The following is a 27,773-nucleotide window of genomic DNA, read 5'->3' as shown; positions in this document are numbered from 1 at the left end:
TTATTCTTTTTCATTACAATTCAAAATTTATGAAAAAATGCCATCAAAAGCTGCAATTCACATTTTCACCTAATGTAAACTGTCTGCAAATCAAAAAAAAAAAAAAAACACAGTCCATCATAGAAAGTCCAACATGCTTTAACAAACTTCTATTCATACATAACTGTGTGCAGAGAATTAAAAGAAAAATAACTATAAGAGATACTTCAAAGAAAATAGTAGGAAAATGAAATGACCCATTGTCCTATTCTGCAACAGAAGATGTTCCCTTCCTCCCAAAGGCTTTTGCAACATCATTAGAACATCTGGTTTCCTTTGGCTTCTTTTCACCTGATCTCAGTGATAAACAATTTTGTTAGCTCCCAACTGGGTTACAGAAAGGAAATGTACCTGGACATGAAGCTGTCAGACCTCAAGAAACAACAACTCATAGGGTACTGCTAAGAAAGTCTCTACTGGCTTCCCATAGACTATTTCAGTCCTCAGAGTCAAGACTCTCAGGGTACATCTACACTGCCCAACATTTGAAGATAGTATCTCCTACTAGTCTGTGCTCATTACAAGTTTTGCACGTTTTACATTTTATAGCTTTTCTTTCCAAGTTCTTCTAAGTAGACTTTTCTTAATTTAAAAAAAAAAAAAAAGTTCCCTCTTCTAAACGACAGTCTCAGATGCAAATACTTCTTGAATTAGATCCTGTTCATCATTTAAGAAAAGAATCCTCTCCTCCTCTAATGCCTTCCAAAGCCACCATTCTGACAATTCACCATCCTGGGTGTAAATAAACAGCATCTCTGAACTGGTCAAATGTCAGATGAGTAGCAACTCATATTTGGCCAGCTAAAGCCACTTATTATTACTATTGTAGCAAATTTTGTGGTCTTTTTGACTGCTGTCATCAAAAGAATTAGCTTGTTCTAGAATTGTTATCTGTAAGCCTGATTCAGACTATATTCTTGTGATGTGGAGTCTGCATACACACAGATTCCAATGCATCATTCTGTCCACTTGGAAATATTTTGGTGAATTCTACAAATGCTTTCAGATATACTACTATTGTTGCAAGCCAAAAAAAGCAATTCGAAAAAAGCACTTATACCCATTGAAGCATTTGTCTCTATTATTTTTATTTCCAGGCTAGGTACCTAAGATTTGCAACAATTCTCCGGCATCGAAAAACACCGCTCTGGAAAGAATTGGCTGATGATACCCTGAAGAGGTAACACCGAAAGCTGCACTGACTTATCAAGTAGGGCAGCTCTACATGTCTGAAAAAACATGTACAAAGAGATTATATGAGCAAAACATAATAGCCTTGGAAGAAGGCTTTCTGTTGTTATTAGATCCAGCCAACAATTTTAACAAAGCAGTTTTCTAGTTGAAATAGCGTTTTCTGCTAAACTAGAGGCCCCCCCCCCCCCCCCAAAAAAAAAACCCCTGTGTTGATTTTGGCAAAATTTTGTTTTGAAAAGTTGGAAAATGTATTCTAAAAATGTTAAGTTATCCTCATTTGAGATAGTTGGAATGTGAAGTTTTAATTTTCCATTTTGAAACAACTTTTGTTTAAAAATTTGAAATATTTTTATTTTAAAATCAAAATAGTTTAAATTCTTTCACTCAACTGACTAAAATTAAGTTTTAGAGTTGTGACTTACCAAAAGAAAGCATGACTATTTTGATAAATATCTCAGTTTGGAATGAAAACATCTTTAGAAATATCAATTTCTTGTAAAATGGAATATCCATTTTCCATCAAAGCCTTATCATATAGCAATAAAGTTTATTAGCCCTGCTGTACCAGTCACTATACAAACACAGAGCAAGAAATGGTTCCTTACTCTACATACTTAGTAGGCAAGGCAAACAGATGCATCCTCCTGTACAGACAAGGGAGTAAGAAACTAGTGCTTGGTCATACCAGAAGTCCAGAGCAGAGGCTGGAAAAACAATAGATTTCATTCAATATCTTAACCACATAATCATCTTCTCTCTCTGCAGGTTAGATCCCTCTCACCTCATTTAACCCTCCAAAACATACATGTCTAGTTGTATGGGAAAGTGCGGAAGAATGTCGAGGAGATAGGCGATGGAAGCTAGCCAGACCATTCCGTGGGAAAAGGAGCATCAACAGGGCATGTTGACCCATAGTCACGTGGTTCAGCCTGTGCCAGGGTGGCGCTGCACCTGGGCTTTGAATCGGGAATAACAATGAGCTCAACATGCTTACTGCGCATGTGTATGGTACATAAAAACTTCATCTAGTACCCCCCCACAGTGTTCCTCACCCTGGACCAACGCTCAGCGGTGCCAGGGATCCCCTGCTCCATTATTGCCTTGATCAGGAAATCGCTGGGGAGCCCCCACTCAGACACAGAGGTAATAAATGCTCCATATTGACCATAGTGTGCCTTGTGTTTGTGTATCCGTCCCTGTCAGGAGTCCAGGTGTTGCCCCTGCCTCACCCTTACATCTATATATACATTGTGTGCCCTAGCACCATAGGGCTCAGATCTTGCTTGAGTTTTCCAGGTGCTTCTAGAGTATGAACAGCACAAATTAATAGACATTAAACAAGAAAAGAAAAAACAACAGCCAATCTTTTCTGAAGATATATCAAATGCAATAGTTTTTAAAGAAGATTTCATATGCTACTGTAAATCTAAGCTTTATAAATGCAGGTGTTAGTAAATTCTACAGCAATATCAAATTAAAGTAGTAAATAAATACTACTTTGTAAAGCATGCTTTATCATTGCTTTCATCCTGTCATGTTTAAGACCAATGGCATAGTTTTTCTAGGCTTTGTTACTCAAAGTCTGTTTCCTGTTCTCTGAGGACTAATAAATTTAACATTTAAAACCTTTAATAAAGTACCTATGAGCTCACAAAAAACTCATGTAAAACAAACCTTGCAGAGGTATTTCTACAGTCAATTATGTTTTAACAAATGCAATCAGCCAGTCCACCAAAGACTAAGTAATAATATAAGAAAATCACTAATGATTCCTGATAAGTAAGATTAGGAGGAAGTGATTATTTCCACACACCTTCAGCTGTGGATACACATTACTTTTAATAAAGACTTGACATTTAATGACTATACAGGAGCTTGATCTGAGAAAGAAACACAAGGCTTCTGCTAAGCTGCCTTTCAAAGACCTCATGTTATTCACCAAAGGAACCGTGCCCTAGGGAAATTTCCTTTTTACCAAATTCTGCAAAACATCTCAGTAAGAGTAGGAAGAAGCTCTGCATCTAAGAGGTGGGAAAAAATAGGTGCTCATAGGTACAATTATTCTAGGTTAAACCTATAGTCCATATAGTCTACTGCCCCAATTCTAGAAGTGACCAACACCTGCTGCACCTGAGAACAATCCCTATAACATCACACTGGCCAAACGCAGAACCACTTTTTGAAGTTTCTTTCCAGTCCCAGGCAGAAATAGAAAGGGCATGAAGGAAGCACTCTTTTCTGGGTGTTTCTATTATATATATAACAATCTAGCCCCTCTGAGGAGTCAGCTCTAAACCCATGACAATGGATGATGCTCTTTATGGAGGGGCTTTGGCTCAGGACTGCTAATCTTACTAAGATTTTAAGGGGAGATGCCCAAATATATCTGTCTACAAGTCAGGCATATAAATTAGGTCTTTTAGGCTTCTTATATAGTCAATAAGAAGAGGTTGGCACCTCCAGAGGGCAATTCATCCCACCTATGATCAACAGCCACCTTAAGATGGGATGGATTGCCTTCCAATGGTGTTTACACCTCTCTCCACTGACTGTAAAGGAAGCCTGAATGACTATCCTAGGTTAGACATCTGACTGTCAGAGCTAGGTGAAATGACTCCCGCCACTTCTGCCCATGGCAGCTTCTCTCAAGAAATTCCATAGGATATCAGTGAGCTTGGCATATTTCCATGTATTTCAAAATATGTTGTCTTGCAATTTCATTATACGTCCTACTCTTTTACTATGAAGAAGAGTAAACACAAGTGCATAGTTTACCTTCTATGTGTGTCAGTACTATATAGCTTGTTTCCATCACCCCCTGTATTCAGCTTCTATAGAACACAGGACTGAAAGGAACCTCTTGGCTAGGCCACACTTGCTACCTCAGGTATTCATCTCATGTAAATCCAGCCATAACCCTGTCCAACTCCCTTAGAACTATCACTTACCCTCTCTCTTTTTAGTACTTGTCATGCCCCTAGTCATTTTAGTTGCCCATCTCTGGGCTTCTCTTCCTGCTTGAGCCCTTTGGGTGGGGGGGGGGGGGGTGTCCAAAGACTTGATGCTAATTTAATTGATGCATTTGAGACAGTATCTATTCTTTTGATAACCTCAGCTGTGCTTCCACAAGTATTTTGCTGGCAGTGGTACCAGCTGAAGCTGTAGCTTTCATCTACTCATTCTTATTCTATCCTTTTGCTGACATCCTTCCCCCTCCTTCCCTCCCTGAAGACACATTTTGCATTAACAGTTAAGTCACATCAGGGAAATGACCTGGCTTAGAAGTAACCTTTTTGGGGGCTAGGTTATTTTTCAGAAAGTTCAGTTTCCCAATTTGATTCACTACACAGCTTCATGCAGAAAGGGTGGCAGAAGGAATAAATGTGGGATGCTTAAATCAGCATAAGAAACAACTGTTGCTGAAATATAGGCAAAGACTACAGCTGTGGTTTCAAACCTTATTTCAGACAGGTGTGGAACTTACATGGGTATCCACAGCACACCCTCATGTGCAGCAAGGAAGCAGCAAGGAAGTATTTAGTTTCTTGGTCATTTTCTTGCCCTTCAAAATTTTGCCCTGAGGTCATGCATTTTGCTAATTGCTTATTATTTTGTTTCTTTCTCAGGCCACGTGCCCTATTAGTTTCCATCTTGCATTCTAAGCAACAAATGTTGCAGGTCAGTTAGTTCTAAACAACAATACACATAGCACCTTCCTGCAGGATCCTAGAGAAGTTCTTATGCTGTGCTCATCATCAAAGCACACAAATGCCTTTAACAGGGCATAAGCAACATGATTAATATCTGTCCCATGTCCCAAGGGCATTAACTTAGTGTGACCAACCAATAAACCCCTACAAGGGAAGAAGGCTCAGAGGAGATAGGCAAGGGCAAGGTACCCATGAAGCTCAGGAATAATGTAGGATGCAACTCACTAACCACAGCTGTTGAACAGAGAGCTGACTTTATCTCAACACAAAGGGTAACCAGAGGATGACCTTTGTTTTAGATAAGCAGGTGTATCTGTTGAGTGGATCAACCAGTGTAAGTGTTTCTCCCCAAGATATCCAGACCAGCACAGGGGAAGTGTATACATGGCTCAGCCCAATGTACAGTATAAAACCTGAACAATGAATAAAGGAATTTTGAAGAGAGCAACGGGCTTCAACCCACATATTCCCTCCCAGCGATTGGGGATGCCCAGCATTGTGACGGTGAGCATATTATAGGGACCGGTAATGGGAATCACATTGGTATTGTGATTGAATTGTATATTGCAATTGCTATATTTTGCTAAGTGTAACTTAAGCTTGTATTGTGGTTTCAGTATATTGCTGTATCACTCTGACAAATCAAAAGTCCTGTATAACATCAAATACCTTCAAAGTAAACTTTTATATTAAACATTGCACTCTCCATGTGTGGAATATCTAAAAGAACCTGGTCAGAGAGTACTGGACTCTGACACTTAGGCCATTTGACCAGACCCAAAAGACAATGGGACTTTATGATATGCCAAGATAGTTCAGGTCTCTGGCAGTGATTAGTACCTCAGGCTTCATAGAAAGATGCAAGGAGCTCTGTAGTGAACAATTACAGAATAACCTGCCTGAGAGAACATTTCTTCCTAACTCTTTGAATCCCGAATAATTTCTGTGGGACATACTTGTGTGACTTTTCTTGCCATCTGGGCAGTCTCCCCTCAAGTAGTGTGATCTGTTCCAGGTAACTAAATGATCAAGACATTACCAAACTCCAACTGTTCCTTGACACTCTCAGGTTATGTCTGCTAAATAAATGCAGATGATGTTGCACTCATGGAATGAATAATAGAATGAACTTTCATTTAAATTCCCAGCTCTAGTGCACAATTACAGTTCCATAAGTGAGTAAAAAAAAAACCCCAAACCCACGTTTGTAGGAACTGAACACGCAAAAAATTCAGTCCAGCTTGAAGTGTTGTAAAAATACCATCCAGTCACAAATTCCAAACACCTTTGTGAAAAAACAAGTAAACCCCCCAAAAGCATAGGCAAGCACTTTCCTTTTCTGTTGTGCATTGGTATTTAGGATGTACATTTGGGTTGGAGGGGCATATTCCCTTGTGGTGAAAAGGGATATGCCATCTGTTGGCTTTAAGAGAACTCAACTGATTTACACCAACCATGCACCTGACTTCAAACAGATCTGCTATAAACACACACTGTCCCAAAGAAACTTTCTGAATGAATGGTTACATACCTGACAACTCTTTCATAAAAGGGTAGCACCTTGCCATATGCACACATTTTCTTTTACACAACATATCAGCATTTGAAGATTCCTTACCTGTCACAATAGGGTATGACTGAGGCCCTGGAACACTAGCTCCTATATCTATGGAACTAGGGCTTGTTATATTGACCTTGAGATCATCCAGTCCACCAGCTGACGATGCCACAGCCGAGTATCCAGTTGCCTGGGGAGAGGAGAAGGAGAGAGGGGAAATAATATCAGCAATAATTTATTTATAAATTTATAATTTATCTGACAGCTTTTGTCTGTAGTATGACAAAAAGCAGATGCAATATGGAACTCAAACATTTCATTCAGTCAAATTGGCCATTTTTAAAGGCAAAAGAAATTTAAACCATGTTGTTAAATATTAGTAACATGCAAGTGGATTGCTGCCTGTCACTGCTGTTCCAGGAGAACACCAAAACAGTCTGTCTTTATGAAATATGGGCCAGATTTAACAATATGTAACAGATTTTTCTGTAAAGTAGCAATTCTTTAGAGCAAATTGGGGGCTTGTTACTGCTGCACACAAGTTATTTGCCTGTTAGAACAACAGTTAAAGGCAATAAATTTGTCCCTTTCTTATTCTAGTCATCACACCAAACAACAGATGGAAGCTGCAGCAGTCAGTTCCCAGCTCCTCTTAAAAATACAAGAGTTCCTTGACATTTTATAGGCAATAAAGCACATGTAAATAAATGCTTCTGCTTAAAGGATGGATTTGTAACCAACCATTTCCAACCCTAAATGTATTTAAAAATAAATCACCTGCCTATTTTAAAGGTGTTCTCATATATCTTAACTTCAATAGCCACCAGAGTAAATAAGCACAGGTCCTCAGTAGTCAAATTAGCATTGTCTGATGACTTCATGAAAGTTCATGTAGCTATGGCAATTTATACCAGCTGAAACCCATCCTGGCCTTTAGAAGGAATTCTACCTATATGGCAGAAAACTTATCTGCATTTTCCTTCTCCCATAATTTCTTATTATCCAGTTTTGTGTAAATGGTCCTGAAAGTTTCATTTTAGAGTTCTTATTCCCCTATTGCTATCTTCACATCAGAGAGCAGCAAGGACCAACTCATCCCTAAAGAAAGGGGAACTGAGGGTACCCCCAGCACAGGCAGTGCCCTCACTGACCAGGGCACAGTCCTGCAGCTTCTGAACACAGCAAGCAAAGCAAGGTGCTAGTAACAGGGTCCATTGACAGCCCCAGACAAGACAAAGCAATGAAGCAGGTCCAGGGTCCATCCAGGGAGTCCAACCAAGAACAAAAGAGGATGGGGCCAGAGACAGGACTGGAGACAAGCTACAACATACAAGAGGTCCATCCAGGAGACAAACTACCTACAATAAAGGTTCAAGGTACAGGTGCACCTATGACATAGCTCAGACAAGAACAAAAAGCCCAGGCCTGAACTTAAATGGAACTTCTGGAGAAATGGGCAGAGGGTGGAGGCCCCAGGTGAGGCTAGTCAGGGCCATTAAGGCCTATTAGTGCCCTCAGGACCCTGACACTTCACTCAAAGTTATAACCCCTTATTTGTGAGATCATAATCAGATCCATAGCAAACAGAGAATTATGACTTGAAGTGAAGAATAAGCAGTAGGAACAGAAACTTAAAAATAACATTTTTAAGGCTGATTTATAATGTATTACTGCAGTCTAAGTCAGTGTAAAGGCAGTGTAGAGCTGAAGTTATGCAGGGTGAACTAGGCCCTAGTTTTTTGAGCCACAATAAAAATATATTAATTGTTTAAAAAAAAGAGAGAGAAAAGGGGAAGAGAAGATATATTGAGTGAACATGATTATCTCTAAATAAAGAAATCTTCACAACTTTCCAGAAAGCATCCGAAAGCTTTGATAAACAATCTCAGCAGTTTTGCTAAGATAGATTGGCTAGATAGATAGCCGCTGGGGTGGCTCTTACTGACTGCGCCCTGCACCCTGGACTAGGCATCGTTGACGCAGCACCAGAGAAATAGGCAATTGGAAAGCGATCTCAAAGCCACTAAGGAGGCTTGACAAATGACCCAAGGGGTTGCAGTTGCAACTGCGGGTTGAGCCAAGAAGCTGTAGCACTGATGTGCTGTTTTGGCCACCCGCATTGCAAATCGCCAGTGGTGACAGCAGGGGCAGCGAGCTGTCCGTCCCCTGGCTGCATGGGCACTGGTGTGAAAAGCAGATTGGGATCCAGAAACTTGGGATGGCAAATGTCTGGGACCCCGATGAGCCCCCCCAGCTCAGAGTCTGACACAGAGTGGGGGTGGGGGGAGGTAGCTGCCCAGCCAGTGGTAGAGCAGCAGCTTACCGGACCACAACTACTCGTGATTTTAAAGAGACAGATACAATCTGAAGATACAATCTGTGTGAGGGACGAGTACCACCTGTCACCTTGGTGGATCTCCTATAGAGACCTCTTCCAGGAGAGCATGTCAAATACTTGCTACCAAGGTGTATAGCTGCTGGCCATCCTGTCACTTCACCCTGCACAGGGATCCATATTACAGGATTCTCTGGGCTCAAGACTTTTCAGCAAGGACCTGTCTCCTATCCCCTACACATCATATTTGTCCTACTCCTCAGCCCTTTCAGCTTAACTTTTCTCTTTGCCTTCAGGCATCTTCACTCAGTGCCTCTCTGCTATCACTGTTTCCTCGAAGATGCATACTACATACACCTCTGCTTCAGCTCCATTTCATCTGTGCCTTGACTATCTCTGCCCTTGGTTAGTGCAAATCCAGAGCATCCCTCCTCTTTTAGATGATCCTGACAACAACAGTTTCAGTCCTTTTCCTGTCTGAAAGCGCAACAAAATAAAGCTTCATCTTCTGGCAACTCATTTAGTTCCAGATTCTGTGGAAGAACTATCATTAAAGAAACCCTGTTTGGTCCCATCTATTACAGTCCTCCAGCTTCCTGCTGGTTCACTTCAATTGGCCACCAATGGCCTCAATCTCTCTCTGCAGTTTCTGCCACTGCTACAAGATGCTTCTTACAGCTCTGCTGTGCAGAGTAGTTTGTATACATCCTAGCATTTCCATCCCATTCCGCATTGTTCTGCATCTCTTAACTCTACCTTCCCCATGCTTTGGGTATGTGCATGTTTAACTGTACAGTTGGGTCATTTAACTCCCTAAAGTCCTTGTCTACAGAAAGACAGAACCAACCCCCCCCCCCCCCCCCAGAAACACAACTGGATAAATGAAAGCATGGCTGCAGTCCTGTAGGGATGTATTGGACAGTTAGTGGTGAAGCAGCAGTGGGAGATGGGTAGGCAGAGCAGCAGAGGGAAATTTTGCCTTTTTGCTCTGCTAAGTTGTGTTCTGGTATTTTTTTTTAGATCTGGAAGAGAGCACACTTTTTTATGGAAAGAAGTCCTTATTTCATTCCTGCTGCTCTTGGGATGTATGTAAATGCGCTGTACTCTGACTAGAAAGCCTCTTTAGATCTTTCTGACAAATCCTGATCCATAGTTCCCTAAGGCACAGTATGAATGTGGTTTTATGCTTATTTATAATGCTAAGGAGGAGCCAATTAATTTATAGCTTGCCTAAGGTGAAGTGCCAAGCTGTGCCATATGTTGGGTCAAGTGCAGACCTGGGATAAGTGAATGCATTGCTAATGCCCCTCTTAGATGCAAAGGTATGGCTACAGCTCCTCTCACCAACATAACTAACTAGTACAATCCCCCAAATCAACAAAACCTGAGATTTAGGAGTTCAGAACAGGCTGCAACGTTGAACTTTTTTCAGTTTTCCTTTGCTGGATTTTTTTTAAAACTCCTTAGTAATGGATGTTGGAACAAGGTATATCAGGATTAGACCTCACATTTTAACTGCAACGATCTGAAAACACCCCATCAACTAAAAGGCAAACCAGATTTTTCAAGCTAGAAGGCATTTCCCAATTCTTCCAGTAAGAGAAGCCCCAACAGCTTAGTATAAGGGTTTAAGCACTGATAAGTACACTTACTTACTGGAGCTAGAAGAGATTTTCCACAATCCCTCAATGCTTGCCTAGAATGAGAAACCCCAATGTGTTTTACAGCACATGTGGAAAGGTGTGACCATGCTACCTTTAGCAGTGTGACCACAATGCAGAGAGCAGACAGAATCTGATCTGCCAGCAGAGCATCACTATTCCCAGTGGGGCTGCTGGAAGACAGGCAAAGCAGCACAGCCAAGGGCAATTCTCCTGGAGCCTGAAAGGCATGTAGACCTCTCCACACCTGCAGCTCCTTCCCAATACACTTAAGGAGTGTAGGATAGAGAATGCACTAAGCTGAGGGGGCCTGAGGCTCTAAATATTTCATTTGACTCAGCTGCCGCCCCCCCCCCCCCCCCCCCAAAAAAAAAAAAAATCCTTGGGACAGCTTTTGCAGGTGGGAATGATTGGAAGTATTACTGCCTATCAACAAAGTTTGGTATGGCTCCAACAAAGCTACTGCTCCAGGAGCTAAGAACAGTGAAGTGCAGGGACATTCCAGCCACATCCCTGTCCATGCAGCAATGCTATCCCCACATCCTTCCTTTGAGCCACTACTTGCCATCCCCATTGGATCCAGTTTTACAGATGCACTACAAGGGGACTGAACTAAAACCTCTGCTAGCAATACCAACTATGCACAAGCATACACAAAGCAAATGTTGCTAGGATTAGCCTTGTGGTAGCGCTATGACTCAGGCTCTACAGCAGAAAAAGGTGTCCAGATTAAATATTTTTCCCTCTCCCCCCTCATGATAGCATGGCAGCCTGACCCTTCTCAAAAGACCACATCGGGCAAAGAAAGAAAAGAGGTACCTGGTGAACAGGGTGTTAGAGCTACAGGCCACTGACTAGGCCCTGGCCTGAAGTTTATCTAACTGAACAGGACATGGAAAACTGCTGGCCAAGAGAAATTGCCAGACATGACAGATAACTTTCAGTAGCTTCTCACTCTGTTACAGACAGTACCATGAGGGATAGTTGGATTTCACAGATGGCTTAGGGGGAAGCTATGTGAGAGATGGCCAAACTTCACAAATACCTGACATGGAGCATTGGGGAACCTTTTGCTAAGTGGAACCTTGCAAGGCCAGCAGTGCCTGGGGTAACCATATCAGTAATAGCTTATAAGGCCAAGAGTGCCTAGGGAACCAGTATCAGAAATACTAAAGTTGGGTATAGATGTAGCAAACCTGGGACAAATTAGGAAGGAGTAATTAGGGGGAGGTTGTTTCTTTGGGAGGGGACTGGGGCAAAGAAAGGGAGGCACAAGGGCAACAAGAAGGAGGGTTAGGAAACAGGAAAGGGGATAATAAGGTATGCAAATGATGTGATCAGGGGGTTATCTGCCAGACACCCCTGTGCTTGATCACTGCAGCCTAAATCCAGACAATAAACCAAACCTGTTGCTCCAACAGGAGTCAAACCTGCTCCTGTGGTCAGGAGGACTAGGGCCTTTCCCTAGCTAGCAGGGGAATGCCCAGATGGCTGGATTAAGTAACCTGGTATCACCACATCAGTGTCCATTCCAGACATGATGACATTATTATCTACCCACCACTTCCTAATATGGGGCCAGTAAACATTAAAAAGAGCTAGCCAGAATCCAATGAAATTTGCACATGTTGCTTCTCTTTTCTATTCAGTTTTCCAAACTGCATCTTCACCAAGGGGGGGGAGGAGGAATTGAGCAGACAAAAATCTATGTTTCTTATTCCGTGGTCAAAAGGCACTATACACATAGCATGAACAGCACTGAGACACAGCAGTAACAGGAAATATCTGTCCAACACAAACTGTGAGGGAGCAGCAAGATCACAGCTGTTCCACTGGGGGGGGGGGGGGGCCAGGAGCCAAGGGCAACCACAGCACAGGTAGTGCCCTCACTGACTGGGGGTAGTCCCATAGCACCTGAGTTGGGCAAGCAGAGCAGGGTGCTGATAACAGGTCTCATCAACAGTTCCAGACAAGGCAAGGTGATCAGTCAGGTCCAGGGTCTATCCAGGGAATCCAGTCAGGAGCAGATGGGGCCAGAGACAGAACTGCAGATGAGGCTACAATATAGGTCCAAGATCTATCCAGGAGATAGGGTTGGAGACAAACTACCTACAATGTAGGTCTGAGGTTTCATAAGAAGATAGAGCTAGGAAAAGAACTAGAAAAGGGCTATAACTATAACATAGCTTAAGCAAGGAATAAAGGCATAGGCCTGAGCTTAAATGGAGCCCCTGAGGCCATGGGTGGGGGAGGACCCAGGTGAGGCTGGTCAGGGCAATTAAGGCTGATTGGTGCACTCAGGGCCCTGAAAATGACAGTGGCTTGAACTGTCAAAGTATAAAAACAATCTCTTTTTTTTCTTGTTACTGCTGGTTTTGTGCTGACAGCATGTGCTGCCTTCTTCTCCCTACAGTAAATGGGGTTGCAGCAAGATGAAAGCAGTGCACAGAGTGTTCTTGCTGCTAAAATCAAACCTTCTGTTTTAGAATGCACACTAATTTGGTGCCTTGTACAGGGTGCACTGGCAGGAAATTTTTCTGCCTGGTTCAACATGTTCCTGGTTTACCTGGCCCTTGGCCATTTCATACAAGTGCCTGATGCTGAATTCATAAAAAAAGCAAGCAGGGACCCCCTCATCACATACACAAATGTTGAGACCAGAACACCTCTGCAAGCTCAGATATTTGCTATGTCTTCTCTGTCTCCCTCATGCACTTCATGTTCCTTCAGGCAGCCAGCTAGCAGAGAATACAGGGTAATGAACAGCACTTCTTTAAGCATATGCAGATATACAGAAATGTTACAAAGACTGAAATATAATTAACCCAGCCTGCCTTCATGATCTTCCCCCATACCCCAGGTGCTCCATCATTCACAGAATCACAGAGCGGTTGAGGTTGGAAGGGGCCTTTAAAGATCATCTAGTCCAACCCCCCCCCCGCTCAAGCAGGATCACCTAGAGCACATCCCAGGCACTGTCTGGCTCACAAGGAAGTCTGTCTGAGTTTTAGCAGAGGAGAAACCAATGGCACAGCCTGATTCTCCTCTCCAGTGGAGCTCTGGGATTTTAGACGAGTTGATCCTGATTTTCATCTGGATGACTAAGAGGAGTATCAGGCCCACATACAGTGTATGCAGATACCTCCTGGCATAACGAGGGATGGTTATGGGATCAGGAGCCATTGAATGGCATGCAGTTGTTAACTGGACACTTTAAAACAAAAACTACCCACCCCTTCGCCAAGCCCACCAAGAGCAAAAGCCAGTGTCCACAAGATTCACCCATTTTAGCAAGCCGTGCTGCCAAAGCTGCTTTCTACTGTGGAAAGCCTCTGGAAGCATCCCTCAGAGCTGCTTTCTCCTCTGTCTTGTGCTCTATGCAGCCACACATATATGCACAAAATCAAAGGGCAACCATTTGGGGCAGGCAGCCTGCACGTTCTCTACACACCTATACCTGACTGTGGAAAGGAGCAGAACTAGCTCTCTCATCTTCTGGTCTTCTTTTAATTTTCTCCCCTTTCCCCCCATCTTTCCTTTCCCTTCCAACACACGCACACACATAAATACACACACACGCACACACACACAAACACACTTCTGTAATTTTTCCAGTTCCAATGTAGAGAACAAGAGGAGAAAGTAATATCAAAAACATAACTTCATTGTTTAAAGTAGCCTGCCCTCAAAAACGCAGAGGTGAAAATTACCAAGTCATAAGTTCCACAGAAGGAGAGAATGAGGGCCTGCTGAGGATCTGATTCTCCTTTAGCTCTTTGAATGTTGCACTCTACACGATTTGTCCAGGCTGCGCTGAGGAGACAGTGACAGATCCGAGACTAAAACCTACTTCTGCATTGTGGAAAATAAACAAAAGACCCACTTTCTTTGTGGGTGCTGTCATTCAATTAGATTGTCAACATTAGGATAGGAAAGCAGAAACCACCTCCCTACATGTTAACCTGTTCTCTTAACATAGGAGTTTCCTTCATTTCAGATTTAATTATCATTTCATTTCAGTGAAGTCTGGTGTCACCAGATTTTTAAACATATATACATATGAGTAAGGGGGAATTTTGAAACTGCCTTTTTTTTTTTCCTGGAAATGACTTAGCTCCACAATTACTTTATGCTCCCCATGCAACTATTTTTGTAGGTTCTTGCATTCAAATCCTAGATGAATGAATGATACAATCACCAAGCTGGAATTGACAGCATTTGCCAAAACAATGGCATTTCTCTGAAATTCCAGCCTCTGCTCTAAGCTAGATGTCCAGGCTCCTGCTGTAGTCAGTGGAAGGAGAAGGGTCCTTCATCCTAGGCAGTTCTTCATCTCATCCTAAGTATTTTATGATTCAGGTGCTGCTCTCCCACATCCACCTATGCACTTCATATTTTCCACTGCAACTATACAAAAGTTTTACTGTTGTCACATCAGAAAAGCTGAAATGACACAACAAATAGCAAGAAATCCTTTTAAAGTCCTTTAGCACATCAAGATGTCCAATGTTCACACACTGTGTTGGGAATATGCCCTAAGATACTTTCCTTTGGTGTTTAAATTGCCTCATAAATGTGGAGAAAACCTACAAAATGAGCTTAAAACCAGCAGTGATTCCCAGAACTGAGTGTGGAAATTCTATTTGTATCTCTTCAAAGCAAATGAAGAATAATTGCAAAGTTATATTCTGAGCCAGTTCTGTAGGATCCACCCATTTACTGGGACTAAAATAAGTATTTCATCATGTTCCTATTATTCAAGTGCTAATGCAAAGCCTTTCTACTTAAATTAGCAGGTCTCACATTGAACAAATCCACAGGCAAATGTATTTACTTATAGATTCTTTTTTTCACTCATATCCTAGTAAATATGATTTTGCCATTACTAGTAAAAGGCCGCAGGCTTTGTATGGACCTGACAGTGCAAGGTCTCAGGACTTGTCTGGGCTTCTCTTGGTCTGAGCTGATTTTAGCTTGTTTAGCTGCAATAGCAATTGTCTAGCTGTCCGGTAAGTATTGCCTAAATTTGTTTTAGCTTAGCTGTAGTTAATAGTGACAACAAGTAGTTATGGACAGTTCACTCTGCACAGAATGACCCTAGAATAAAATGTGGTGTGGCAGAATGCAGACACAGGATGATACCAGAGGTCCCAGACTGTAAACACAAATCACAATGGTCACTCACTGGTCACTACAGGAGTACATCCTTGTGAGTCAGGTAAAACCAGTTTTAGAGATAACAAAGAGAACAGAAAAACTGAATAATTGGGAACCAATAAAAAGAAAGAGCATGTAAGCAGATTGTGCTAAATATATATATATATATATATAAAAAAAAAACAAACACAAGTGGACCCAAGAATGAGGAAGAAGAAACCCCCACTATGAACATCATACTCCTCTCAGTGAAAACCTCAGGATGCTGACAACTCTTCAGAAACTCCCTACACACATTCTGCTTGAGAAAGACTATAGTGTCAACCTTAGAACTCAGAGGAATATTGGAAGGGTGATAGCGGGTTTTGGCCAGCTCCTCAAATACATAGGGCCTCAGAAACCAACGTCACAATCATTCAGACTAACATTCCCTTGAGAAGTGCCCACAGGGCATGCTTGAACACCAGAGAACTTCTCTACATTAAACACCTTCAGTCAAAAATGTTGGACCTTTGATCTCACTGGTTTGGCTCTGCTTGTGAATGGGAGTGCTGGAAACTTGACTGGGAAGTAGGGGCCAACAGCTGCTGACACATTAGCTACCGTGTCCTCTACTCTGCTCTGAGCATGTCACGTCACAGGAACCCTGTCTACATAAGTGACAGTATGAATAAGGGGAATGTTTTTGAAGGAAAAAAATCTTTGATTGCACCAGTACAGAGACCTAGAGAGAAAAGAGAAAAGAAAAAAAAAACCCAAAAAAACACAGCAGGGTTGGGGGGGGGGGTTGTCCCACTGGTGCTTAGTATTCTCTATTTTAATGTTGACCGTGGGGGCTGGGGGGGACACTAAAGACCCCTCTGAATCAAAAATGAGGAAGAGTGTGAGTCCATTTAACACATACATCACCACCACACAAAGCCACACAAGCAGGGAAATAATATTCTGCAAGTGAGATGCAATAACCTTAGAAGAAACCAGTGTAAGGATAAACCCAGACCGCCTCTGTCACTGAATTTTTGTAAGGCTTTTAAATATACCCTGAAATGTCTCATGTTCTCTTGGCAGCCGTTCAAGAGCAATGGAAGGAATGGACTATGGCACCTCTACCTCTAACAGCCCGCCTCATCTATTTGACTGATACCCACAGACTGATACCCACTTCGAAGATGTGACCAGGCAGCAGCAGATCCAGACTGTTGCTGTTCTCCCCTCAGCTTGGTTTTGTTACATTGAATAAGAAGGATTTGCCCACACGTTTCTGCTAGGAGCAAGAACCGAGTAATTCTTTTTTGGTCTGCCTTTTTATTATGAACTACTCCTTCAGACTTTGACCTGATGCAGTCTGGTTGTGATAAAGAGACCCAGAAAGAAAAGAGCTGCCCTAGGTGTTTAAATATAACAGCTTGATATTGTGCTAGAAAAGCAAGGAAAGTGGAATGAAGCCCAAGCCCTATGTACAAGAAGAACTACAAAATATTACATGACATGTATTACAGGCACCTTGGAAATTCTTCCTCTCTCAGATGGTTTTGGAAAGAGTTTATGAGAGAAATACTGACACCACTGCAAAAGTGAAATAATTCCACTGGAGGCAGTGGTGATATTGGGGTTTATACAGCTGTTACTGAGATCAGAATCAGAGCAATGTATGTGATTTCTTTCTAGCTTCAGTTAAAGGAAACACACTCTTTTGCACTCAGTCCAGTTTGTGATATGAACAAAATGTATGGCTGTGCGGGCACTGATGCGAAAAGCGGATTGGGAGCCGGAAACTTGGGACGGCAACGTCTGGGACCCCGACGCGCCCCCCAGCTCGGAGTCGGACACCGAGCACGAGGGGGCGGCAGCTGCCCGGCCGGTGGCAGAGCAGCGGCTCACCGGGCCGAGCGCAGCCAGTCTGCGAGGGACCACAACTACTCGCGATTTTAAAGCATCAGAGCTGCAGGATGTGCAGGGGCGCTACCGGCAGCAGCCCCGTGAAGGGCTGTTAGCGGGGCTGTTGAGGCTGTGGGACGATGGGGCAGAGGCGGTTCATTTTACTAGAGTGGGTGCTGGGCGCGGCGCGGTCAACCCGGCCGACCACTGCGGGCATCGATGGCGGGCTCCCCGGGTGGACTACTATCGCGGCAGGGATAAGCCAGCTGCGGCATTCAGGAATGGTGCCCGGAATTTATCCCCCCGAGGTTACCAGACCGGATCAGATCCCCATGAGCAAAACCATCCGGACTAAGGTGCTGTGAACTGCTCACACCACCCCCTCCCCGCTCCCATCTTAAAGCGATGGTGCTACCTGTGATGGGGGAGGGGGGCGGGTACCGTGGGGGGAGTCGCAGCGCTGCCATCTCAGCTGGCAGAGGCGTCCTCTGTTAGCAGAGATGGGAAGTCGGGAAACAGGCGGGTAAATGTGAAACGGAAAGAAAGGGTGAGTCGTGGCACTATGTTCTGAGACCTGCTGCAAGTGGGCATGCCATGGCAGGAGGTGGGCGGCGAACCCAGCGCAGAGCTGCTCGAGCGGTGGCTGCGGCTGCAGCCGGAGCAGCGCACGCAGCCCCCGGGGGCGGAGGAGCGCGGCGAGCAGCCTGGAGAGCGCAGGGGTGACGCGCGACACCCACTGCCCCGCTGGCAGCGTACACGGAGCGGGAGCTGCCAGCGGCACAAGCAGGGGCCTGGCAGCATTGCCCTCGTTGTACCCGCTCAGCTCCGCAGCGGTTGCAGATCCAAAAGCATTATATCCGCAGAGGGCAAAAGCCTGGGGAGGGGTGGCAAACTGATTATGTTGGACCCTTACTGGACAGCCAGTGGCACAGGTATGTCCTGCCCGCTGTGGACACCTACTCTGGTCTATTGTACAGCCACTCTTGTGCCGCAGCTACCCAGGCTCACACCATGAAGGCATTAGAAGACTTGATTGGGTTATATGGTTTCCCAGTGAAGATCCAAAGTGATCAGGGCACTCATTTTACAGGGAATGACATACAAAATTGGGCTGGAGAGCAGGGAATAGCCTGGACATATCACATACCCTACCATCTGCAAGGGGCAGGTTTGATAGAGCGAATGAATGGGCTGCTCAAAGAGCAGCTGCGCAAGTTGTCCCCTCCTGGTACCCTCGCAGGTTGGAGTAAAAACACTCATCAGGCAACTGCCTGCCTCAATGACCGATCACTGTATGGCATCTGACCCTCCCTTTCCCACCTTGCAGTCACATACATATAGATCTCTCTGGATTTCATCCTGTGTCACAGAAGTCAATGACACTGAATCAGACTCTGTGCTGTAATTTAGTAATGAATGGCTTCAAAATTTAAGACTTTTTTCATATTGAAAGACATTGATTCACCAAAAACAAACTTATTCAGAAGCAAGGATCATTTCTGAAGAACTCCTTGACTCAAAAGCTCTAGTGGGGAGATTTCTGAATGTGTTGAAATATCCCATTTTGCTATTTTCAAATTAAACTATTTTTAGATTTCCACTTCAAAATGACTTTCCATTTTAAATGTAAACTAAACCATACAATTATATTTATACACACACACACAGTTATATATGTGTATGGAGTAATGCACAACAATGTCGAGGAGATAGGTGATGGGAACTAGCCAGACTGTCCCAGGAGGGAAAAGGAACAGGGTAACCTGACCTGCACATCTTATCTGTTACAACCCCCAGCTTGGCATGCTTTAGCAGCTATAATATCAATGTAATTCTGCTTATTGTGCATGCACCTGTTGCATAAAAAACCTATTAGTTCCCCCTCCCCGGGTTCCTTGCCATGGACCCACTCTCAGCGATGCCAGGGATTCTCCTATCTTCTTATTGCCTCGATTGGGATAACACTAGGGAACCCCCGCATAGACACAGAGGTAATAAACGCCTTCTAATGATTCTTGTGTGCATTGTATTTGTGTATCCGTCCCTGCCTGGGGTCAGGGCGGCACCCCCGCCTTGCACTTACAATTGGTGCAGTCGGCAGGATACACAAACAACAATACCATGGTCTAAGAAGGCGAAGGAGGAAGGCGAGAGCCCTCGACTACCTGGATGGCCCCAGACTGAGCGGTGGGGGCTGGTAGCCATGTTATTTGCCACGTTGGCAGTCCCAGAGGACTGACCGGAGCTGGCAAAAGTGGAAGATGTCACCCCAAAGGCAGTTGAATCTGCTTTACAGGTTATGCCCTTTGGGGCTGCCTCGGAAGCAGCTCGAAATCTAGCCGAACGATTAGGGTGGGCACTGTTGACAGGCATTCGAGCCTTAGATCATGAGATATCGTCTTTGCAGCAACGAGTAAAAGAACTGGAGAAGGAAATTGGAGATTTGCATGATGTGAAGGCAGTAGCACAGGAGTTGATTACGACCCAAACTGAAAAGAGTCAGGAATTAACCCATAGCGTAGAGAAATTAGCTTTACGAGTGGCTAATAAATGCCATGTGCACTATGGTAAAGTCCCAGCTACAGTTGTCCAGGTGAGAGCAATAATAACTAGACCCTCCTGGGACCCGGAGGAGTGGGATGGCAATATTGGGAGTACTTCATCTGACTCGGAGGTTGAATTTGGATTAGGAGGAGAACCGGCTACTCCCCAGGTCTGACTTCTTGTGCAATTGAAAGGGGAGAGGCAAGTAGATGGGAATACAGTGGAGCAATCTAGGACATATACCCCAAAGGAATTGTGTGAATTCTTAACTACTTTCCAGCAGCAGCCCAGGGAGTCTTTGTTAGCCTGGTTAGTGAGAGCATGGGATGCAGGTGCTGGATGGTTTACTCTCTTAAGAGAGGAGCTGCATTTAATGAGCCCCTTATCAACTGATGCCCAACTACAGTATTATCTTACCCAATCAACTTCTGCACAGGATGGGGCAGGAAATGTTATTGTAGCTCCAACATTATATCAGTGGTTGTGCACCGCTGTGGTAGGTGCTTACCCGTCCACAGGTGAGTTAGCCGCTACGGTGGCGTACTTTTGAGGAAGGGATCAACATGTTGCAGCAGCTAGGGGTAGCAATTGGATTAGCAGCTGGAGACGGACCTCATGGTGTGGAAATAATGCGGCAGATGAAAACCCAATTATTAAGGGGGTGGGCTGTAAACCCTGAGAAGGTACAGGGGCCGGATATCAGTGTGCAATTCTTAGGGATAGTCTGGAGGGGGCAGACGAAAGCTATCCCTGAGAAAGTGCGCAATACTATTCCACAGTACCCTGTTCCCACTGCTGTAAAACAACTACAAGGTTTTTGGGGCCTTTTGGGGTTCTGACGGACCTTTATACCCCACTTAGCATATTTAATGCGGCCACTACAGCGTTTGACCAAAAAAAGTAGCCAGTGGCAATGGACTAAAGAGCAGCAGCAAGCCTTTGACCTGTGCGAGGAGGCGGTGGTCCAACATTCCAAACTAGTCACTCCGCATGAGGGACAACCTTTCAAGCTGGAGGTAACAGTTATGGGGGATATGGTGTCTTGGGGGTTGTGGCAGCAATGTGCCCATGCAAGGCGGGAACCTATAGGTTTCTGGTCCTGTTCCCTGCAAGGGGCCACAGCAAACTGCACACCTCTGGAGAAACAGCTTTTGGCTGTGGTGTGGGGTCTGCGGGATACTGAAGGAGTTACAGGATGTGACCCGGTGACTGTACACACCCCCCATCCCCATTCAGGCATGGGTGATGGATGATACAGTCAGGGCCCATGTAGGGGTGGCCCAAGCTGCAACGCAGTGGAAATGGAAACACTATCTACAAGCCCAGTTTAAGGTGGGGAGAAAGGACATGAGTACCCTGCATGCAACCTTGTTGGGAGAACTACGTTTTGAGCACATGCCTCTCTTGTCTGAGCCAGAGGGGCTGCCCCCTCCTTGCTCCCCCAATAGAGCCATCGCCTGTCTAAGAGGCCCCTCCTTTTGGGACGTTATCTCCTGAGTGAGTACAAGCCAAACTGATCCTAGCAATCCCTGCTCGGATATCTGTAATGGAAGGGGGGATTGCCCCCCGCATACTCACCTCTGGGAAGGTAGAATTCTATACATCTGAACAACTTGTGATTACTGAGCAAAGAGTTATAAGCTTACATTTAAGACTCGACTGCCCTTCACAGTGTGTATGGCTGTTTACACCTTTGATACCTGTTAAAATAGCCCCACTCTTATTGACCTCTTCTCAAGATTTATCTTTCCAGGTATCCGTATCCACGCCAGTGAATGTCTCACAGGGAGCACCAATACTGCGAGGAATCCTGACCCACAGTGCCGGAGTGCCCCAAGTTCAGCAAACACCCTCAATACACTCTTTAGCCAGTGTGTGGGTACTAACTCCTCAAAACAAAAAACAGCCTGGCACTGTTTTAGCAGATGGTCCAGGAGCCACTGCTCTAGTTCTTCCTGATGGCGATACCATGCCTTTCTATCTTCCCATCAACAGGTTACTACGCCGGCATCTGGAAGTTGCTGTTGGAATGTTGCCTCTTGCTGACCACGACAGATGCCCTTGATCTACAAGACCATCCAGCCTCCCATGTAAATACATGGATGTGGCTGGCACAAAGATCAGCTAACCTCTCTGCTTTCTGTATTGCAGGAGGACGATCAGTGGATGATGTCTTAACTATGTTTTACATAGGTGTACCAGCTCCACTCGCGGTATTGCAGAGTGACACTTTTCTAAAAAAATTGACACTTCTGTTACTCCCATGAATTTCTACGATTTGGGTATTGTTTCCCAAAAGCTGACACCTTGGGCTTACTCTTCTCATATAGCTAACATATCTAAAGCAGATACTTGCTTTCGCTTTGTAAATGCTGCCTCTGTTCTGCGGAATGTAACTGATATGCAGTCAATTTGTAATGACACTATGGATATTACCTATGCATCTGCTCACCTTATACTACCATTAGGATGGTTCCTTCTGTGTGGCACTACATCATGTACGTATGTGCTGGCAAATGGCACAGGTGGCCCATGCACTGTAGGTCGTGTTACTTTAAGCATCCCTCCCTTTATGATGGAGCGGCGGAGGACCCTGTGGCATATCCTAAGATGCCGCTTGTAACCCCCATATAAGTTTATTTTCTCATGCAGAAGCTCTAGGCCTATTGTTGAGCCTAGCTGGGATCCCGGGGGTGGTGGCACATAATTGTAAACAGTTAGAGCATGTTGCCTGTGCTTTGGCTCAAAGCTTAAACTGGCCATCTAGAGCCATTGCCTCTTTAAATAGGGAGTTGGGAGCAGTGTAGCAAGGAACACTGCAAAACCACCTAGGGCTCGACTGCCTCCTACTGCGAGATAACCACAGACACCATGACTTCGCCAGGATGTGCTGTCTCAACATCACTGATGAATTGGCATCTATTGAGAATATCAGCCACCTCATACAAGGAGGACTCCTGTCTATCTCTTGCTTTGTATTATGCTATGTTTTGATTTCATTACTTTGTAAACTCTCTTGCCCTCATACCCCATGCCCTTCTGAGGATTGGGACGGCCTGTAACTAGCTTTCCATCGCGGGGGTGGAGTGTATGGGAAAGTGCGGAAGAATGTCGAGGAGATAGGCGATGGAAGCTAGCCAGACCGTTCCGTGGGAAAAGGAGCATCAACAGGGCATGTTGACCCATAGTCACGTGGTTCAGCCTGTGCCAGGGTGGCGCTGCACCTGGGCTTTGAATCGAGAATAACGATGAGCTCAACATGCTTACTGTGCATGTGTATAGTACATAAAAACCTCCTCTAGTGCCCCCCCACAGTGTTCCTCGCCATGGATCGATGCTCAGCAGTGCCAGGGATCCCCTGCTCCATTATTGCCTCGATCAGGAAAATGCCAGGGACCCCCCGCTCAGACGCAGAGGTAATAAATGCTCCATATCGACCATCGTATGCCTTGTGTTTGTGTGTCTGTCCCTGCTGGGAGTCCAGGTGGTGCCCCTGCCTCACCCTTACAACTTGGAAGGGGAAGCAGTATACATTCCAAGTCCTTCCTCAGGGATGTAGGCATATTCCCACTATATGTCATCAAATGGTCACTGCCGACCTCCCAACACCTCTCCCAGAATGCACTATTCATCATTATATCGATGATGTTTTGATAATGGGACCGTCTGAAGATCAGGTGAAAGAGCAGCTAATGGCACTGACGCATGCTCTCCAGGATAGGGGATGGGCTGTGAACCCCAAAAAGGTACAAGGACCAGATATTAGTGTCCAATTTCTGGGAGTAGTGTGGAGAGGACAGACAAAAGCCATTCCTGAAAAAGCGCGCAATACTATCCAGCAATACCCTGTCCCTACGACTGCAAAACAGCTGCAAGCTTTCCTAGGTCTCCTAGGATTTTGGCGAACTTTTATACCTCACTTAGCATACTTGATGCGGCCCTTGCAGCATTTAACAAAGAAAAGCAGTCAACGGCAGTGGACCGAAGAGCACCAGCAGGCTTTCGATTTGTGCAAGGAAGCAGTAGTTCAACACTGAGTTATTTACACCCTATGGAGGACAACCCTTTGAATTAGAAGTTATGGTTATGGGAGATGCAGTATCTTGGGGGTTATGGCAGCAATGTGCTTGTGCACAGCGTGAGCCCATAGGGTTTTGGTCCCACTCATTGCAAGGAGCTACAGCAAATTACACCCCCTTAGAAAAACAACTCCTAGCAGTGGTATGGGCCCTGCAGGACACAGAACGAATTACTGAACGCAATCGTGCCACTGTGCATACAATCATCCCAGTTCAAGCATGGGTAAATGATGACACTGTTAGAGCCCATGTTAGCGTAGCCCAAGCTGCAACGCAGTGGAAGTGGAAACATTATTTGCAAACTCGACTGAAAGGGGGAAAGAAGTTGTTAAGCACCCCACATGCCACTTTACTGGGAGAAGTACAGTTTGAGCACATGCCATTACTATCTGAACCAGAGGGTCTACCTCTTCCTGCCCCCCCCCTCCCCCCCGCAGAAGTGTCACCGGTACAAGAAGCTCCTCCCTTTGAGATGTTATCTCCTGAACAGCGGGAGCGGGCTTGGTTTTCCGATGGTAGTGCAGTGTATTCCTGGGCAGGAGAACGCGTATGGCGTTCTGTAGTGTACAACCCTGCCACAGACACTATCTGTTTTGCCTCCGGCACAAGATACTCCAGTCAATGGGCTGAGCTAAAAGCTGCAGCTATAGCTTTAGATGAAGGAGATGCGCGCTATCTCTACACAGATAGTTGGGTGGTGTACAAAGGCTTGCGGGCTTGGCTGCCAACATGGGCTGCTGCACAATGGAAAATACATGATAGAGAGCTTTGGGGAAGCCCCCTGTGGGAGAAAATTTGGAGTATTGTGCAGACAAAAGTCATTTCAGTACGACACATTGATGCCCATCAAAAGCAAGAGACTCTCGAGACACAGTATAATTCAGCAGCTGACCAGATGGCAACCCCCTCGGAATTAACACAAGCCCGACAAGCGCACGAACGGGCAGGGCACCGAGGCCCTGTCACCGCTCAAGCTTGGGACTTGTCGTGAGGCCACCCCATGCTAGCGCTACACTGGTATAAGACTGCACGTGCTAATTGTTCCACCTGTATGAAGGTAGCCAGAATGCCTCTAGCTAGTACATATGGCCGTATTAAGCGAGGTGAACAGCCATTTACTACCTGGCAAATAGATTATATAGGCCCATTGCCCCCTTCGCAGGGACGAAAGTATATTCTAACTGCTGTAGAAACCTACACGAGTCTTATGTATACATATCCCGCCTCTCGTGCGAATCAATCCACCACTGTACGAGGTTTGGAACAGCTGATGTATACCTATGGTATACCTAGAGAAATACAGAGTGATCAAGGTACCCACTCTGCAGGACATGTAGTGCAGGAATGGGCAAAGGATTTGGGGATCACCTGGATTTTACACATCCCGCACCATCCCCAAGCTAGTGGACTAATAGAAAGAATGACTGGTCTGTTGAAAGAGCAAGTTAGAAAGCTCACCCCAATGCAGACATTAAAGGGATGGGCAAGTGTATTGCCCCAGGCGCTATTCATGCTTACCAATAGACGTGTGGGAGTATTCACTCCCTATGAACGAGTGCAAATTAAACCAACATTGGCATCCCCCCGCCTGAATATCAGTTATGGAAGGAGGGGTTGCCCCCTGCGTGCTTGCCTCAGGAGAGGCAGAATTCTATGCACCCGAACCGTTATTAATTGCCGAGCAGAAAAAACCTACACTTGCAGCTCGACTGTCCATCGCAGCATGTATGGCTATTCACACCTTTGATATCTGTTCAAATAACCCCACTTCTATTAACTTCCTCTCAAGATTTATCATTCCAGGTATCCGCATCTGTGCCAGTAAATATTTCACAAGGAGAACCGATACTGCAAGGAGTTTTAGTCCGTAATGCTGGAGTGCCTCAAATTCAGCAAACACCTTTGACATATTCCTTAGCTAGTGTGTGGATACTAACTCCTCACAAGGAAAAACGGCCTCGTACCATCCTGGCAGACGGGCCAGGAGCGATAGTCCTAGTGCTCCCTGATGGTGATACAATACCTTTTTATCTCCCTACTAACAGGTTATCCCGTTGGCATTCGTGAAGCATTACTGGTATGCTGCATCCTGTGGTCCCCAACAAATGCGATCGACTTACAGGACCATCCCGCACCACATATAAATACATGGATCTGGCTAGCTCAGCATTCGGCTAACTTATCTGCCTTTTGTATTGCGGGTGGATGGTCTGTTGATGATGTACTAACCACATGTTATATAGGAATACCAACCCCCCTTCGAATATTACAAAATTATACATTCTTGAGAAATTTTGATATCCAACTCACCCCCTTGAATTTATATGATCTGGGAACAGCCTCTACTAAATTAACACCTTGGACGTATTCATTTTGGATTGCCAATGTATCCAAAGCAGATTTATGTTTTCGCTTTGTCAATGCTACCATACCAAAGTATGATATGACCAATACTGTAGAGGACCGGTTCTCTACATGCGGTTTTGTCTCGACATTGCTGCTACTGCTGCAAAGCCGCTGCTGCCAAGGCGCGTCGGGCAATGCCGCGCCGGCGCCCCCCGGGAGCCGTCCGCGAGGTAAACAACCTCGTGCACCTGCACGGGGTAAAAAGGGCGTGAAAAGGGCAGAAGGTCATCTCTAGGGCACGAACCGCACATACTCATTTGCCATCTGCGCATGAGCAGGAGACCCCCCAGATGCCCCAGCCCGTTTCTGGAAGGTTCCGAGAGGGCGGACTGCACATGACAGTTAATCTGCATGGGAAGCAAGGAAGCACCTCCCAGAGGTGGGGCAAGAACCTATAAAAACTGCAGACTGTGTGAATGGGGGGGGGGGGGCTTGCTTGCGACGACTGAAGAACTCGAGCGGAGTCAGTGGAACCAGACGGGAGCTTCCCGCCTCTGCCCCCCCCCGCCGCCGAGACTCCCAAGAGAAGAGGACCAACGGGACGCCGCTGGATCCACGGGTGGTGATATCTATCTTTCTCTCTCTCTCTCTCTCTCTCTCTCTCTGTCTTCCCCTTTTTCCTCTCTTTTTCCTAAACGTGTGATGCGAGACGTGTCTAGTTAGTTGATTCCATTTTGCCTTAATAAATCTTAAAACTGGTTGGCTGGTGTCGTTTCACCTTAATTCAGTCCAAGGGCATCACGAACTTGGTCGTTTGGCCCCAAGGAGAGGGAGGTCGTCCTGAACAACTCCCTTCGGGCCGCGACAAATACGCAATTGAAATGTAATAGTACTATGAATATAACCTATACCTCAGCCCATCTCATATTGCCTTTAGGGTGGTTCCTTTTATGCGGCACCACTGCTTACACCTATGTGCCAGCCAATACCACTGGTGGCCCTTGTGCCATAGGTCGTGTTACGCTACATATCCTCCCTTTTATGACAAAACAAGAGAGAAAACCACGGCATGTTTTGGATGCCACATGTGACTCCCACATGAATCTGTTTTCTCATGGAGAGGCTCTAGGATTGTTACTGAGCCTAGTTGGTATCCCGGGGGTGGTAACCCATAATTATAAACAATTAGAACATGTCGCCTGTGCTTTAGCCCAAGGACTAAATTGGACATCTAAAGCCATCGCCTCTTTAAACAAAGAGTTAAATGCAGTA

General features: G+C 45.1%; 1 protein-coding gene across 1 annotated transcript in view; it reads right to left on the bottom strand.

The window, feature by feature from the left end:
* The window catches only part of LOC135324467 (paired box protein Pax-5-like), a 191,092-nt gene that overhangs the window by 24,102 nt on the left and 139,217 nt on the right, over positions 1-27,773 (bottom strand). Inside the window, exon 7 of the mRNA XM_064500961.1 lies at positions 6,562-6,691. Within this exon, the coding sequence (XP_064357031.1) occupies positions 6,562-6,691 (130 nt within the window). The remainder of the gene's footprint in view (positions 1-6,561; positions 6,692-27,773) is intronic.

Source organism: Dromaius novaehollandiae, chromosome W (assembly GCF_036370855.1).
Source record: "Dromaius novaehollandiae isolate bDroNov1 chromosome W, bDroNov1.hap1, whole genome shotgun sequence".
Lineage (NCBI taxonomy): Eukaryota > Metazoa > Chordata > Aves > Casuariiformes > Dromaiidae > Dromaius > Dromaius novaehollandiae.
The sequence above is the reverse complement of the archived record's forward strand: the minus strand, read 5'-3'. Positions and strand labels throughout refer to the sequence as shown.